Genomic DNA, 19,518 nt, shown 5'->3' on the forward strand with positions numbered 1-19,518 from the left:
AGAAAAATTTTGATTACGGAAATTATTTTGCCTTCTGTTAAAATTCTTGCAAAATTCTGGTTAAACTTGTTACTAAACCGATTCTATGTTACTAAACCAATTCTTGTTAAATTCTATGTTAAATTGTTAAACTTCTTTTAAAAGATTCTTGTTAAATTCTATGTTACTAAACCGATTCTTGTTACTAAACCGAATCTATCCGGTTAGCGTATAAAGTATTTGCAGTTATGGGATTTCTAAAATTTTCATAATTACTACGTGTATTTTCTCTGGCACTTATTTCATTTTTTAACATTTCTAAAACGTTAATTATATTCTAAGCTTGACATCCACTTAATTCTCTATTTATAATTAAATTTAATTCCTCTGGGAATTTTTTTAATAAGATAGGAATTAAAATTGATCCATATATATTTTCATCTACTGATAGATTTTCCAAACTCCGAATTTGTATTTCTATCGTATCAAATATTTTCCTTAATTTGCTTATATTTCTAACATGCTTAATTTTTCTAATGATAACAATTTTTTCATATGAATTGAAATTAATAATTGCTTATTGGAAAGTCTATTTTTAATATATTCAATGCTACTGAATAGTTTTTACGAGATAATGTTAATCCTGTAATTGCAGATAAAGCCTTACCTTTAACTAAATTTCTAACATAAGTCATTTTTTGTATATCAGACAATTCCATATTCTTATTTATAGCCCAATAAGAATTTCTATAAAAAGTTTGTTTAGCGTCAAACAGAGTTGTTACGACATAATATGTCTGGCAGATCTGTCGACATATTTTCAGACATATTTTCTGCCGACATAAAATATGTCCCACATATTTTCGATTGACATATTTTGACATAATTTTATGTCTGAATTATTTTCTGCTGACATAAAATATGTCAGACATATTTTCTATCGACATATTTTGACATAATTTTATGTCTGAATTATTTTCTGCTGACATAAAATATGTCAGACATATTTTCTGTCGACATATTTTGACATAATTTTATGTCTGAATTATTTTCTGCTGACATAAAATATGTCAGACATATTTTCTGTCGACATATTTTGACATAATTTTATGTCTGAATTATTTTCTGCTGACATAAAATATGTCAGACATATTTTCTGTCGACATATTTTGACATATTTTTATGTCTGAATTATTTTCTGCTGACATAAAATATGTCAGACATATTTTCTGTCGACATATTTTGACATAATTTTATGTCTGAATTATTTTCTGCTGACATAAAATATGTAAAATATATTTTCTATGGACATATTTTGACATAATTTTATATCTGAATTATTTGCTGTTTGATATTCTTGAAGAAAAAATCAATCTAACAAATTTATTGCGCATTTCAACTTAATTTACAGAGTTAAGTGAAAATAGTTTAACAAATTTGTTGCTTTTTTGCAATCAATTATGCTTCATAAAACTTTTACTTTAAACCCTATAAGCAAACATCAGTTATTTCATAAAGGTCTTTTTCTGCCCTTTTTAGCGATGTATCATTTGATAGTATTGACTAATATTGGCATTTATTGACTTATTTATTGATTACGATTTATTTATTGATTATGACTAATATTGACATTGATAGTATTGACTAATATTGACATTTGATAGTATTGACTAATATTGACTAGTTTTGAGGCATCATTTGATAGTATTTGATAGTATTGATTAGTATTGATTAGTATTGGCGCTTTTCCTTATTCGAATGTAAAAACCATCTCAAGCTGAGTTTTTATTACTGAAAGTGGTTTTTATTAGTATGACAAAACTTAAAACTATTTCTTTGATTAAAATAATAATAAAAAAAAAACTTTTTCAGTTATTTTTAATTACTAGTTGACCCTGAAAAAGATCTCATTATGAAAAATTGAATTCAAAAGATTCTATGAAAAAAACGGTTCACAGAATTTCAAAAAATTCGTGCCAAATTAAATTCATTTAAGCTGAAGAATTTGAAATACTTCACAAAAGTTATATTCAACTCATTAAATTCATATTAAGAAGACTAACCGGTAATAATTTTTAACTAATTACGAATAATATACTTTTAGTTATAATAGTTATGATTTATTTAACAATAAAATAATTGACAATTGCATTATAACAGCATACTTAACTGCCATAAACTTGCATAAAATGTTTTGAGTGAAATATATATTGGAATAATTATTTTTTTCGTTTTCCTTACGATTTAAAGTCAAAAATGGAGAATAGTTTATTGAATGAATCAACTATTAGTTAAAAATAACTAAAAATGTTTTTTTTTTAATATTATTTTAATCAAGAGAATAATTTTAAGTTTAGTCATATTAATAAAAATCTTTTTCAGTAATAAAAACTCAGCTTGAGATGGTTTTTACATTCTAATAAGGTAAATCGCCAATACTAATCCATACTAATCAATACTATCAAATACTATCAAATATTATCAAATGATGCTTGAATACTAGTCGATACTCTCAAATGATACATCGTTAAAAATACATTGTCAATAGAATTGACAAAGTATTTTTAGCGATGTATCATTTGATAGTATTGACTCAATACTATCAAATGATACATCGCTAAAAAGGGCAGAAAAAGACCTTTACGAAACAAAAGATATTTGCTTATAGGATTTAAAATAAAAGTTTTATGAAGAATAACACAGGTCAACAAAAACAAAATTTTTTTCTGGTGCCAAGAAAACAATTTGTTTTTTATGTTGGATTTCTTATTTTGATTTCAAATATGCAACTTATTTTTTACCATCACGTCAAGTTGTAAAGATATTTGGGTTCAAATCTTTAGAACTTGGGGAAAAGTCCTTAACATTGTCGAAAAAAAAGTTGTTCAAAAGTATGTCAACCTAAGTCTTAAAAGAAGCGTATTTTCATAGAGATTTTAAAGATGTTATTCGTTTGTAATAAAAATAAGTATTTTTTGTATTATTGCTGAAAAACATTTTGTTGACATTTTTTTAAGAGTTTTTTTCAAATAATTTTTTTGCCAAAACATTTTATAGAGAAATTTTTATGTTTTCTAAAATCTCTATACTATCTTCTAAAATACGCTTTTTTTGAGACCCAAGTTGACATACTTTTGAACAACTTTTTTTTTGACAATATTAAGAACTTTACCCCAAATATTTAAGATCTGAACCCAAATATCTTTACAACTTGACGTGATGGTAAAAAATGAGTTGCATATTTGAAATCAAAATGTGAAATGCAATCCAAAAAACTAATTGTTTGCTCGGCACCAGAAAAATTTTTTTTTTTGTTCCCCTTTAATTATAATTGATTGCAAAAAAGCAACAAATTTGTTAAACTATTTTTACTTAACTCTGTAAATTAAGTTGAAATGCGCAATAAATTTGTTAGATTGATTTTTTCTTCAAGAATATCAAACAGCAAATAATTCAGATATAAAATTATGTCAAAATATGTCCATAGAAAATATGTCTGACATATTTTATGTCAGCAGAAAATAATTCAGACATAGAGTTATGTCAAAATATGTCAACAGAAAATATGTCTGACATATTTTATGTCAGCAGAAAATAATTCAGACATAAAATTATGTCAAAATATGTCGACAGAAAATATGTCTGACATATTTTATGTCAGCAGAAAATAAATCAGACATAAAATTATGTCAAAATATGTCGACAGAAAACATGTCTGACATATTTTATGTCAGCAGAAAATAATTCAGACATAAAATTATGTCAAAATATGTCAATAGAAATTATGTCTGACATATTTTATGTCAGCAGAAAATAATTCAGACATAAAAATATGTCGATAGAAAATATGTGGGACATATTTTATGTCGGCAGAAAATATGTCTCAGACATATTTGACAGATAACAACCCTGGCGTCAAAGATAAACAAATTTCTTGTTTACCGTCAAAGATTTCTAATTTAAGAGCGGGAAGCTTAACTGTCTTGCTAATAAACTTATTCGAACTTATACTATCTACATTATTTTTATTAATAAAATCTTCTATACTTAAAATAGATCGCTTATAAAAATGGTAAACTCATGTTAAAAAATGTTCTAACTCCTCATCCACCTCAATCAAAGATGATATATCGCAATCAAATTGTGTAATTTTCAAATACTTATCGATGGCTGTATTTTTCAGACTCGTCAACTCATTCAAGCAATCTCAATGCAAACCATCAACCATAAGATTGTTAGCTTGCTCGAAAATTCGCCTGACTTAATTGACGGCCACCGTTCGTCCTCTATGTTTTTTAGCATATATATATATATATATATACATATATATATATATATATATATATATATATATATATATATATATATATATATATATATATATATATATATATATATATATATATATATATATCTATGTATATATATATATATATATATATACATATATATATATATATATATATATATATATATATATATATATATATATATATATATATATATATATATATATATATATATATATATATATATATATGTAATAATTTTCTTAATTATCTTAAATAATTTTCTTAATAATATTTTAAATAATTTTCTTAATAATGTCTCAAATAATTTTCTTAATAATATCTTAAATAATTTTCTTCATATATTTTTAACTAAATTCCTTCAGTATCTTAAATAAATTTCTTAATTGATAAATGAAATAAATATTTCAAAACAACAATAAAATGCAATTATCACATAAACAACAATAATAAGAAATAATAATATGTAGTTAACGATCGACAAACGATCCAAAAGTTACAAATTAGTTTTAAATAAATCCTAAGGTATATCTATAGAAATTCTCATAAACCAATAATAAATTCACTTAGCAGATTAATTGATCACAACTCTTTCTTTATATATCGCTCCTTTAATTTTGTCTTTTAGTCTCTATTGTGGACTTTAGGACTTCGTATTCTTTTCGTATTCTCCGTGGGCTCCATGTTGTTTTAAATAAAAGTCGTATTGTAAAACGGTTCAATTTATTAATATATTATAATAGTATTATTATACAAATATGCGATAAACACAAAGAAGAGATCGTAGATCACAGCTAGTAGTAGAAGAGTTGCTCGAGTCCGTTGTTGTTTGAGAAGTTACTCCAAGAGGGCGTGGCTTTAATAAGCACGCTATTTATACATATTCCCAAGGGGGCATTAATTGTTTTCTACAATCAAACAGCCCAAACGATTTACGTTTATGACAATTTGATTAGCGCAACATTATATTTTTCAAATTAATAGATTAGTGTAGTAATTTTTTTTAAGGTTTTGTGTTTGTTTTTTAAATTGTTTTGCATAAGTTTTATAGAGTGTTTTATTTTTAATTAGTTTAAATTTTAGGTTTATAATATACAGTTTTTTTTTTATTTTCGAGGATTTTCGTTATCCATGGTGATTTTATATTTTCATTTGTTTTACAAATCTCGCATTTTGGAAAATTTACATCGTAAATTTCATAAAATATTTTAAAAAATGACTTGTATAAGTTGTTTGGTTCAGTAGTACTAATAAGACTCCAATTTATCAAAGATAATTTAAATAAGAGAAAGTTTTTATCGTTAATGATTCGTTTTATAATTACTTGTTTTTGTGGAGGAAATAACTCAGTAGTTCTATTAAATTCGGAAAAAAAATGGGAAAACGATCATATGAATCACTTTTAATAATTCCTTTTTTAGGCAATTTATATGAAGTATCGGTTGTAATAATACTGTCTATCAGTGAAGCTGATTTTGTTGTTACCCTGGTAGGTTTACTTATTAAAAGAATTGCTCCTTTTTCAAACAAATCATTATAATAATTTTTAATGTTGCTATTTATGTAACAGTCATAAAAATTCAACTTTAAATCACCAATTAAATAATTTAATTTTTTTTTCGAGAAAACCTTTTTTTATGATATCATTGTTTAAAAAATTATTAAAACTTTTAATTGCGCCTGATGGTGGGCGATAGCAGTAGCTTAAAATTATATTTTTATTTTTTCGGTAATAATTCAAACAGTTAAAATCTCTTTATCGCCATCAGAAATACTCATGTCAGGCGTAATAATAAACTGCAAATAATTGTTTACATAAATAAGATCACCTCCACCCAGTGCCGGTTTTAGCACTACCAGCGCCCTGGGCGAGATTTCTACGGCGCCCCTAGCTCAGTTTAACCCCATTCAAAAAAAAGGCAAAGGGTAAAATAACCAATTAGTTTCGCCCCTTTATATTCGGCGCCCTGGGCCATCGCCTAACCAGGCCCTACCCTAACGCCGCCACTGCCTCTACCTCACTTGTTTGTTTTGCGTGCAAGCAGGACCATATTAAAGTCTGAGAGATGGAGATTTATGTTCAATGCAGTGTTATCAGAGCTGCACCACATATCTGTTACGCATATTACGTTAAAAATATTCTGTTTCTTCTAAATTATTGTAAAAATTTTCAAAGTTTTTTTTTAGGCTTCTATTATTAAAACGAATAACATTAATATGATCCCGCTGAAGAAATTCCTTTATTTTATTATTATAAAAATAAGAGTTATTTTGTAAAGCACCAGTATCACAAAAGTAATTTAAATCAAGATCAAGTTTTTTGTTAAGTTTTTTTTTAAATTTTGCAAATTCAATTTAATATTTTGTTGAATTGAATCCATTTTAGAATTTTTATATTTGATAGTTTTAAAATAAAGGAATTTTTCTTAGTTAAATCACGTGTTATTAATTTATCATAAACTACTTTTGCTTACTTGCCTTTCAATCGTAACTCCTTTGCATCAGTAAACAGCTTTCTTCTTATTTGTATCGTTAGTTCGCAAAAATCTTCTTTTACGAATAGACCTTGCTGCCGAAGTTTTGCTTTAACGTAATTTTCCAATATCGAGCTTTAATCTTTATAGTTCAAAAACTTTACTACGATTGTTCTATTTCTTCTTTTTTCGCCAAATTCTTTTCTTCCAACTCGATGTGCTCTTTCGATTTCGATGTTTTCATTTATTCCTGGCTTTGTTTTAACAAAGTTCTTCACTTTACTCTCCGTGTCTTGCCAATTTTCGCTTTCATTTTCCTCAAGCCCATCGATTCTTAAGTTGTTTCGGCGACTTCTATCTTCTATTTCTTAAGTTGTTTCGGCGACTTATCAATAATAACTTTTTTGTTTTCAATCTTTTACTCGTTTTCATGACGATTTTCGATAGTTTTTGTAGTTAATGTTTTTCAAGAGACCGTTATTTTCTCTAATAAACATTCGTAATTTTCACTGACGAAAACTCCATGGATTTTTATAAGTCTCCTACTTCACTTCTAAGGATTTTATTTTCTTCTTGTAAAAATGAGAATTTTGTTTCCAATTTTTCTACTTTATCGTTAAACAATTTTATGATTGTATTTTCATGTATGCCATTATTTCTTTTAGTTGCGTTATTGTAAAATTTTTTGCCATGTTTTTTTAATTTTTATTTTTTCAGTTTAAAAACTTCTTTCTAAAAGTATACGTCCGTACTCTGCGTTGCACTGCGTCGCAAGATCTAAGCTTAAGAATACAACTTTCAATGTCGGAAGTTGATACGAGTATTTTATTAGGCTCATCTATGAGTTGAGGAATATGATAGTGTTTGTAATTGTTGTTGGTAATCGTGGTAGTGTTGAGAATAGTACTAAAGTTTTTCTGTTAATTTCTGTTAATGATTATTCTAAACAATCTTTAATGATTATCCTAAACGAGTATTAGAAATGATTGCCCATAGGGGATTAAAAGCAAATATTTTTAAATTTCATAGAGATTTTATCATAGAGATTTTAAGTTTAATTTTTTGTTCCATATTTACAAATCCAGAAATCGTTTAAAAATCAAACTGTTCTTTTAAATTTAAATTTTCTGTTAGAAAAAAATATTAAGATAAAAATCAAAAACAGGAAAACAGGTAGCAAAAAAACAGCTGTATCCTGTTTTTCAATTTTGGCTAAAAAAACATCTGTTTCATGGTCTTTGTTAACAGCTGTTAGAAACCCTAGCTGCTTGGGACGCCATTACGCTTGAACAATGCCAAAAATTGATCTCGTCAATGAGACATTGTTGTCAAGCAGTTATTGACTCAAAAGAATACCGTACTAAATATTAATTTACATCAAATAAATTTTTCTTTACTATTTATACAAAGAACTTCTATGATTTTTATAGCAAAGGGACAAAATGATAATTCTTTAACAGGGGGTGCTTTTAAATCAAAAAATATTTGCACTACAGTATAAAATTTACAGATAATAGACTCAAATTCAAATCAAAGCACTATATTAAAAACAGGTATGGTTAATCAAAATATAACTTTACGTCTCTGCATTCGAAAAACTTCATTTAACACTGATTCTTCGTCAAACCTGAAGCAAAGAACGATACGATTTTAAAGAAATTGTAAATTTGTTATCTTTACACAGGATATAATTTCATTTTTTAACGTCGAGATAAACGAAAACCGTGTTTTGATTCATATTTTGTGAATGTTTCTATGCAACAATAGCAATAACACCTTTTTTTTTTTTTTGGGAAAACAAATAATGTGCGTATACGCATTTTATTTATCCTTGACAATTTTTCGAGTTGGGTATTTGCAGTTTATCTGAAATGATTTTGGCGCCCTTGACAACTGCCCATGTGCCAACGCCTGCATATCCTACATGACCTATAGAAATTCTTGTACGATCATGTAAGACTTTTTGTCTAGATATAAATTAAAATTTGAAAAAAATATAAAGTAATTCAATTTAAATTCACTATCCACCGTTGACAAACTAACCCTAAAATTGAATTTTGCATACATTAAACATTAAACTAACAATCATCTCTGATCATTAAGTCCAAAACCTTTTTGAAAAAAAAAAAGAAGTTCTTTTATCAAGTCTTTATATTGAAAATTTATTTTGAAAATTCAATTTTAGGCTACGAAAATCTATTAGTTTGAATATCTGTTTAAAAATTTCTTTGCGAAGTTAGACCCGTATAATATTTCATAGAAATTTAAGATCTCCCCCGTTATTATTCCTCAATTTTAATCGTCCCGTAGTTACCCCACTTGAACTATAACACAAACCAAAAACCTCTGAATTAATTTAATGTACTTTATTAAACTTTTTAACTTTGTGGTATATAAAAAATAATAACTGTCATAATGCGTCAGAAAATCAGTTAAGAGCGCGAATCAGTTGCCCAAAAGCACACGGCTGTACCATAAAAAATACAACCTATCTAATAATCTCTAAGCTTTATAGGGTATAGTTAACTCTGTTGATAAACAAAATAATCGTAAAAATTGAAAGCTAAAATAATTAAAAAGTAAGTCACAAAGACTGCAAAAATATATTGAAATTTAAAATTTCATTCGATTCAAAATGTATAATGGGACTTCAGATTACGATAGGTTTTTAAAAATAGACAATAAAAAGGTGCCAGAGTAACCTTGGTAACGTTTAAAACAACAAAAATATTTTCCGTTGAGATGAAAAAATTATGAGCTATTCGAAAGAAGAAATCTAGTGCTAACAAAAACGGGAAAAGTCCAGGTATCATCTAAAGTTAATAATGGCAATTCTTCGTCGGTATGGAAATTCCACAAAAGAATACCAGTATCTAACGCTTTGAGTTCTTCTCCGTTGATTTTTATAGTAAATGCCTTTAGCCTATATCAATATAAATACATATCGATACATCATTATAATGATAAAAAAAATGTTCTCCAAAACTCTAAATAACTAATTCAAAAAAAAATTAATAATTTTTACTTAATTTATAGTTTTCAGAATATTATAATAAAAAAAATTAAATATGCTTTTTTTTTGATCAAAAACATTTGGATTAAATTGGTCCCCGCCTTCTCTATCGAGAATTGAACCCTCAGAAATTTTTGTTTTCTAAATCAGTTTATATTTGAAATTAACAAATAAACTTAAATTATTTTTAAACAAATATGTTTTTTTTACATTAACATCATAAATTTTTTGGAACAGATAACAGTAGATGTCAAAAAAGCTACTAATGTAAACATAAAATAAAACATTCAAGTATTTTGATTTATATGCAAAATAATGTATATACAATGATACCTATAAATATATTATTGTATTAGATAATACAATATTAATAAATATTATTGTATTATCTAATTGCATTTTTTTTGTATAGGAATAACATTTAAAATGCACTTTTGCATTTTCAATTTCATACCTATACAAAAAAAAAAGAAAACCCAATCTACAGTATCTAGGATTATTAACTCCCCTACAATCAAGTGTAATGGGATTTAAGGGTATTATGTAGGGTGTTCTGTACTTTAGGGAGGGGGGGGGGGCAGGTAGCTAAAATTTTGTATTTAATTATAATTAAAACAAACTATAAATCAAAATAAAACATTAAAGTTACCTTAATACGACTGCTCTTTGACTTTGAAGGCAAACAGCAAAGTTGCATGGTTGACTATACGTATTTCTTTTTACAGATAAAATTTTAGTTCTGTTATTATAAATAAGTATAATATCAATACCAAATGAAAAAAGACCTGTCCATCGCCAGCAGTACTATAAAATTTAATAAATGATTATTATCATTTGTTTATCGCCAGCAGTACTATAAAATTTAATAAACAATTATTATCATTTTATTTTTATTGTATTAGTTTAAATAAAAAAAATATTTAATATAATAAATTAATTTTATAGAATATAATAAATTTATAAAAAATTAAGTATGTGGTAATATTATTTCATCTAAATTCCTTTAAATTTTAGTTTCAAATTTAAAATAAGTATATTAAAAATTTTTAAATAATATATTATATAATATATTAATTTTTAAATAATTATTTTTTTTTACATAAATAATTTTTTAAATTAAATAAATTAATTTTTAAGTAATAATTTTATGCATAATTTTAAACAAAAACAACAATTACATCTTTTCTTACTGTTAAGTTTTTTAATCCTTAAGTTTTTTAATCCTTACCTTAAGATAACTGATAGTATCAGGTATCAGGTACCTTATACTATCAGTTATCTTATATTTTCCATCCTTAACATGTATACTTAAATACTAATTTTACGTGTTAATATAAAAAATCTCCACCTTTTAGGCTAACTTTTTTTTTCCACATTACCACAGTATTAAATTCAAAGTAAACATGGTACAATTAATGTTACTTTTACACGGTACAATTAATGTTAACACTCTATGAACAAATAGAATAATAAAAAAAAAGATTACTAAAAACCAATCTTTTTCCCTCTTGCACCAGCTAACCTTGTCATACAAAGTGACATGGTATAAATAGAGCTGATTTAAAAAAACATCTTCTGCACAGCAACTTAAACTCATAATCTTTAAAAACTCTGTTCCTTTCTGTGCCTCAAATCTAAATTGCTGATGTTTTCTCCAAAATTAAAGCAAAAATGTTTATACAAAATTATTGGTAAATTGTTGTAATAACAAAACAAGTATTCTATAGATTCTTATCCTGAGCTTAAGCCTTTAGCTTTATTTTGTAAAATAATGCTTAAAAAAAAATCGACACCCAGTATTTAAACTATTTTTAATTTCTTAAAGTTTATTTATATAAACTAATAAAAATTTATATATGTTTGAGGCAAAAATGAAGCACATGTTTTCCATATTATATTAAGCATCATATCAACTTCTACATAAAGGGAAACCATAAAAAACAGAAAATAAAAAAATTATAAAATACCATAATTTTTTCCTCATCTCTTTCTTATAGCCCTCAAGACCCTAATCCTGCCTCGCTTAGTTCATGATACTAATACAGATCATATTACAGTGTAAATAGGTTAATGTTTGAAATTTTCTTTCTCTTAAAAAAATCTTTGTCCATTAACTTGTCTACAGCGCAATGTTAAGCAATTCAACATTTAATTTCACAAATTAAATGTTGAATTGCTTTAGTATTTTCAATTTTTTTTTTAAATAACACAACCTTGTTCTTACAGTGTTTTAATAGAGATATGAAATGATAAAAGATTGCATCAAAACTAATTTTTGATATTTTGTTAGTATACAGTAAATAACAAAAATAAACATTTTAAGTCTACCTATAAACAAAAAAAAATATATAAATATAGAGGCAAATAGTACTATTTCTACTATTTAACATTTTCTTTAATAAGAATTCTGATAAACACTGATATTTTTCAAATGAATCTGTAGTCTAACATGTTTGAAACAAAAAAATAATGAATTTATCAGAATTTAAATTCAAGACAAATTTTAGTGAAAAAATATTTTAAAAACTTACGGCTAATTCTTGTGAAATGTGTAACAGATATGAAGACAAAAATTCAAAACAATGGAAGCTTAAGGAAATTTAAGAATGGTATAATCCTAACAACACTTTGCAGATATTGACAACAACGGCTTTGCAGATATTGACAACAATAGTAAAAAACAACAAATGCATTTAACAATCAAAACAATTAAAAAAAAAATCTTAAAATATTTTGACTGTATTCATTTTTATTTTTATAAACACAATTTAGATTTTTGCTTTTATTTCATATAGAATTATATATTGGTTTTCAGCCAAAAAGCAATTGTATTAGAATTAAATAGTTTTGCAAGTTTAAAAAAAAAATTAATCTAATAAAATGTTAATTCAAAATAAAATGTAAAGATCTTTAGGGTAGAGAAAGAATCAATTTTGAGCCCAGAGTTCTTATGTATAATGGCATCAATAGCAGAAAATGAGACTTTTAATAAAAACTTTTACTCTTGTATCAGTTTCAAGGATCCTGCCACAACGACATGCTTGCTTGTAAAATAAATCTTCAACTATTTGTTTAGGACCAGTATCTTCTCCATTATATACAGATAACATTGACTTCCATTGTGATTGGTAGACAGGCAGTAACCAATCTAAAACATAAACATTGAAAAAAATACTTAAACAAATGTTGAAAACTTTAAATTAATTTTCAACAGATGACAATTTTTTTATTTAGTAAAAATTGGGATATTTATATTATATAACATTATGTTAGATGACAATTATAAAATTTTTACAGATATTTATAACTTTTACAGATATTTATGACATTTATGGCTTCTTGTTTAAATTCATTTCAGCACACAGAAATAAAAAAATAGATAATTTTTTTTTACTTCTATTGTTTAAAAAAGAATAACTCAAAAAAAGTGTTAAAAAAACAGACAAAACAAAAGTTTTGACAATGTCAAAAAGATAATTAGAAGATTAGTATTTTTAGAAAGACCTAAATAAATCTGTAAAAACTCTTTGAATTTGATGACTATTTGAATTCTAAAGAACTAAAATTTTATAAATGATTTGGTAAAACTTTAATGAATATAAATATTATGGAGATATAGAGAAATTATGGAGATATAGGAAGTATGTAATATGGCAATATAGATAGTCATTATAGATAATTATAGACTAAAATTCAAAAAAGCAAAATTGATTGAGTATAAATATTTCTACTAGAAGAGTTTGAAATTTTACAATTTTACAAAGTCCAAAAAAATTTTAATCACAAATAAGTGGAGTAATACAAAAATAAAATGATAGCACCCTTAAGAAAATATGGAGAACATTTTTAATGCTTCAAACAAATTTTTTGCTGGTACTTCTAATCAAGAAGTTAAACTTAATTGCAATAATAATGATAAGACTAACTGGTGGTTACTAAAAATCCAGACTGACTTTTAAGGGCAATTACCCCGTTAGTTTTTAAGCTGGAGATTAAATGAAAATACCATTAAATATAGTTTTTAGTTTTTCAATTAGATTTGTCTTCAAACATCCCATTTCTTAGGATTTAGCCAACTCAAAGACAAGTTGTGTTGCAACTTGTTCGTCTTTGAGTTGGCTAAATCTCCAAGACGAGTTGACCAAAAAACAAGTTGACCCCCAAAAAAAAGAAGACAAAGCTTTATTCTGGTTTGTAGTTGCTTCATGTCTTTTGCTTGTAGAGTTACCTTTATACACTTTTTCTATTCAAAATAGCCCAAGATTCTTTGATTGGGCAACACTCTGGTGCAGCTAGTAAACTGTCAACTTTTTTGACACAATTGATGTCATGGGCCTTGTAGCAGTTGACCACAGTTTTGGTGTAATATATATACATTTGCTGCTGTTTAAAATACATAAAACATGAAAGTAATTCAGGTGCACATTTATATATACATATATATATATATATATATATATATATATATATATATATATATATATATATATATATATATATATATATATATATATATATATATATATATATATATAAATGTGCACCTGAATTACTTTCATGTTTTATGTATTTTAAACAGCAGCAAAGCAGTAAAAACTCTAAGTTTTATGAATATGCTAAAATATTGAGATTAAAACATGTATATTTTTTTTTATTTTGTTACCAAGGATTATACTTGTACTCATTTCTGAAGTTGCCCAACTCTTAAGAGTTAAAAATTTATTTCATTGAAAGAAAATATGTACACTATCATAATATAAGAGACTTTAGGCTTCTTAAATGCATTTAAAAATGTGAAATATAAATTACATTGCAATACATCAGCAATATTATTTATTTAATATACAATAATTTACTCTGCATAACATAGTTTAATACTTTAGTATTGTTTTTTTAAATTGTGCAAACTTTGGTCATTGGTTGCATTTCACAATGTACAAAAAATAAAGTTAAATCTCAAATGTTGTGTTAAAATAAAAAACTAAAGATTGATAACTGAAAATATTATGCAAATGTTGAAGTTAAGTTTTATACAACTTTTTTTTAATATAACAAGTAAAAAAAACTTTGAAACTTTCTTTAAGTAGATAAAAGCTGCTCAATTAGTTTAATCTCTCATTGAGATATGGTACTGGCATTCAGGATGTTGACAGTGTTTTAACAAGAAAAATTTGGCACCCAGCAAACATCATCTCAATTTGGTCAGTAGTACAACTAATATGTCCTAGTAACAGAGGTTGCTATAAACAATCTATCAGCAAGTTTGTTTTGTAATAGTTTTATTTCTCAAGCAGTGACATGATCTCATTGATTGGATTTTGACAGTATTTAAACATTGATTTAGCATTGGTTGAACCCTGGGAGCTAGCCGTGGTAACAAACTATGAGTTGTTGCAAACAAATTCCAGACACAACCAACTGAAAAATGTTTGTTATTTTTATACTGTCTATGAATTTTGGTAATTGTGGGACAAAGATTAGTAGATTAACAGGTATATAACTTTATTGATAAAACAAGCATAATGGTTTAAACCATCTATGGAAAATAAAGATTTTTTCTTTTTCTAAGAGATGACCGAAAAATGAAATTTCGAAAAATGAAATTTCTGGTCAAAATTTCAAAATGCCCCTACTTAAACGGCAGCAGGCCGTTTAAGTTAGGGCATTTTGAAATTTTGACAGAAGTAGGCAACATTTCATTTCAGTGCAACATCACAGAGCTTATTTAAACACATGTTTATTGTTATATTTTTATTACTATCAGTCTTCTCCATTTAGCCAGGGCTTTCGCATTCAAGTCTTTTCATGCTCGCCCACACGCCCGCAAAAACTTTGGCAAGCGCATAAAAAAGCGCTTGCCAAAAAAAATAAAAGGGTTTTATTTTAAATTTCAACAATACGTTTTTGTTCATTTGTTCAACTTTTATGAAAAAAGGCTTTTTTTTTAAGTATTAATTCAAAGCATTATTTTTGCTATTTCTATTTTAATTTAAATAACAGAAAGAAAAATTTTAATTGCCCAGGCTAACTTAAAAATTACCATCTTGCCAGTGCTTTTTTGTGCACTAGCATTAAATTTCAAACGGAGAAGACTGTACTATAGATCAGCAATTACATACTCTTTTGAGTACCTTTAGAGCATATTTTTTTAGAAAAAAAAAAAAAAAAGAATAATGAAATAAAAGATTGCTGCCTCTGCCCAAACCCTCAGTTGATGTAGCAGCACTCCTTTGCAAAGCAGACTATAAGATTGTCAATGTATTTACTGAAGCCTCCTGCAGCAGGCTATTTCAGCATGACATCATATTGCTTATCTAAACACAATTATACTTATATATATATATATATATATATATATATATATATATATATATATATATATATATATATATATATATATATATATATATATATATATATATATATATATATATACACATATATATATACACATATGTATATATATATATATATATAAATATATATAAATATATATATATAAATATATATATATATATATATATATATATATATATATATATATATATATATATATATATATATATATATGTATATGTGTATATATATATATATATATATATATATATATATATTTATGTATATGTATATGTATATATATACAGGCTTGGTCGGGAAGCGGGAGCGATCGCTCTCGATAACTGACCATAGGAATAATATTTAGTTGCGAAAGCCGGCCAGATTTTTTATTCATTTTGAGAACATTTCAAAAAACAAAAAAAAAGCGCAAAAAAGATTCATTGGACCAATGAGAGATAATTACGTAAAAAAAATAGACTAGAAAAAGAAAATAACTTCTGACGCAAAAAAAATTAAAGCAAAATAAATTACGTTTAGAACAAATATTTTCCAAACATCACTCTTTTATAATAAAAAAAAAAATAAAAAAATTAAGCTACATTTTTTATATAAAGTAACATCTTACGATTGCTTAATAAGGAAACAAATGTTCTTTTATTTATTAAAGAGTTTAATATAATTTTTATTTATATACTCGTGTCTTATTTCCAGTGCTGGATTAAGGAGGGTTGGGATTAAAGGGGGCTATAGCCCCGGGCCCCAGAATGTTACGGGCCCCGAAATAGTCAAAAGACTTTTTATCATTTTTACGCTCTGGCACATAAAAAGGCCTCCAATATAAAAATAGCCCCCAGTCCCAAAAAGTCTAACAAGATTCTAATAAAACTAACGCTAGCTTTAGTTTTATTTAAGCTAAATTATTTTATAAATAAAAAAGTTAATTTTTTTAATAACAATTTTATGTTTCGCATGAACATTTTAACACATTCAAAGCAATTCTTCTTAGATGAACAAATCAAATAATTAAATCATTGAGTTATTGCAGAAATTAAATTAATTAGATAGAAATCAACTAAAAAGGTTAAAAATACTTTATGAGGAGGAAGCGGAACTGATTCACAATATCGCTGATGATGTTTAGTAAGTGGGCTTTAACTTTAATTAGCATTTAAAACAGAAAAAGTAACCTTAAGTATAACGAGTTTGTAAGAATGACAACTGAAACGAAAATATTTAGAGCTAGTAAACCAATATCTAAGAACTTCAAAACTTTCCTTTATATTTAATAACTTTCTATATATATATATATATATATATATATATATATATATATATATATATATATATATATATATATATATATATATATATTAGGGATATGACTTTTTTGCAACCTACTAGGCCTGTATCGTAATTCAATGAACTTTTATGTAAAAAGAACGAATAGATGTTTCATTTTGACATATTTTGAAAAAAGGTCACCCCAAAACCAAAAAATCGAATTTTCAATAGGTACACTTTTGTACAGTAAATGAATATTAAAGGCTGAAGATGTTGTAAGAGTCATACTCCTGTTGTTATTTTATTTATTTATGCAACATGTACTGTGATATAACAAAAAACATTATGTGATATATAATTATACAAGTATTACAAAATTAACAGTATCAAAGCGTCTAGTACAACAATATACATAACTGTCTGTGTCTATAGGCCTACTGTGTTTAGTACATGGGTCACATGATGCTCACGTCTCATAAAGAGTCTAGCGCTTATTACTTAGAATGAATCGAAGTTGCAGTTTGTCTTTCTTTCTGCAGGAAGCATACAGGTCTTGCATCACCTTGATTGCACGTTCAGCTATCTGATTACTTCGTGGTATGTCGATGACGGATGGCTCTTTCTTCCAGTGATTTTTGAATGACTGCAATGCCTTTTTGTAAGGCTTCAATACATCAGATAAATTCTTGAAGTCATTGTCATTGTACTTTTGACTACTAAACCAATGTTCTGCCCACTCATATGAAATGAACCTGCAAACCTTCTCCAAATTCTTTCTTGCTTCAGGCATAAGAATGAACGCCAGAATGGCGAGAATGGCTTATGAGTTCCATCTGGCATTGCTCATATTAGGAATGTTCTGAAAGTGAATCAGAGGGAAGTTTCTTTGTTCTTCATAGAACCTAAACACTCTTGTTAAATGGTACAAAAACTTCATATCGTCTCTCCACCCTGATTTATCAAGAATTTCTACAGTTCCATTCACAAACTTATCCTTCAGTTCATCATACTTATTCAACAGTTCAGACACAAATGGGTATTCAATGTTTGGAGATTTGGTATCACCCCCAAGTTCTTCGTCCATCACCAGACGGAGAATCCTGTCTAGTACGTGATGCTGACAACCGATAAATTGTGGTATTGTGACACCCTTTAATTTAAACATACGTTGCAACTTCACAACAACTCCATTTCTCTTCCCAGTATTGACGTTTGTTGTATCAGTAAGGATCATCTTAATTGAATTCCACAAATTGTATTCATCAATAAGTTTGGCAATTTTTTCAGCAACAGTTTCAGCTTTGCCATCTTTTAAACGCAGTGCATCAAGTTTCACGTCAGTTCTTTCATTCTGAAGTACAACTACCTGATATTCCTTATCATCTATTCGTTTGCCGTCAAAGTGTAAGGACCACTGTTCCATTTTAAGTTGTTGTATCATTTCTTTTTTTAATTTACCTGCCTCTTTGAATATGGACTTGTAAATTGCTGATTGACTTGGAGTTGGAATATCAATACCTTGTTGTGATAATACATTGCATATTTTAGCAGCTTTCTTTGTGGAAACTCCACTTGATGTAACCATACTTACAGCAAATTTACTTTTGTAGTGCTTTCTAGTTTTTTTCTGAGTGTCCTCATCATCGTCTTTATCACCGTCGTCGTCTTCATCATCTTCACTCTTACTTTTGCAGTTTTCAGATTCAGTACCACTGTCTGTGGTAGACAGGACTTGTGATGTGGAAGGTATTGCTGTTCCAGACTGGACTTTCCTTCTCTTGGAAGGGTGAATGGTTTCTTTACTTGCCACTTGTCCTGTTGAGTACCCCACCTGTCCTTTACTTTCTTTTTGTAGGTGGTATAGACGTTTATCTTCCGAGGATAACCACTGACCATTCACTTTCGTGATGTCAAATAATGCATTGAGAACATCATACTTTCCACGCTTGACACATTCATCATAGACCTTCAGCACCTTCATAAGCTTTGCTCTTATCACTTGATCAGACACACGTGGAAAATTCAGTTTATTGTCCCACAATTTTGTAATTTCCTTAGAAATTTGGTCTATTCGTTCTTTTCTTCCTTTAACATATGCTCCGAGAAACTGGTATCTTCCTAC

At 26.7% G+C, this 19,518-nt stretch overlaps 1 protein-coding gene across 2 annotated transcripts in view; it reads right to left on the bottom strand.

The window, feature by feature from the left end:
- Positions 1-9,114: 9,114 nt before the first annotated feature.
- The window catches only part of LOC100205723 (germ cell-less protein-like 1), a 38,009-nt gene continuing 27,605 nt past the window's right edge, over positions 9,115-19,518 (bottom strand). Inside the window, exons 7-9 of one of the 2 annotated variants that reach the window (XM_065814644.1) lie at positions 12,779-12,924; positions 10,426-10,580; positions 9,115-9,686 (exon numbers count right to left, since the gene is read on the bottom strand). In XM_065814644.1, the coding sequence (XP_065670716.1) occupies positions 9,515-9,686; positions 10,426-10,580; positions 12,779-12,924 (473 nt within the window). In that variant the 3' untranslated portion in view covers positions 9,115-9,514. Of the gene's footprint in view, positions 9,687-10,425; positions 10,630-12,778; positions 12,925-19,518 lie in introns of those variants that run through there. The other variant, XM_065814645.1, reaches the window with a different exon arrangement.

The sequence above is a fragment of the Hydra vulgaris genome, chromosome 12 (assembly GCF_038396675.1).
Source record: "Hydra vulgaris chromosome 12, alternate assembly HydraT2T_AEP".
In the NCBI taxonomy this organism is placed as follows: Eukaryota; Metazoa; Cnidaria; class Hydrozoa; order Anthoathecata; family Hydridae; genus Hydra; species Hydra vulgaris.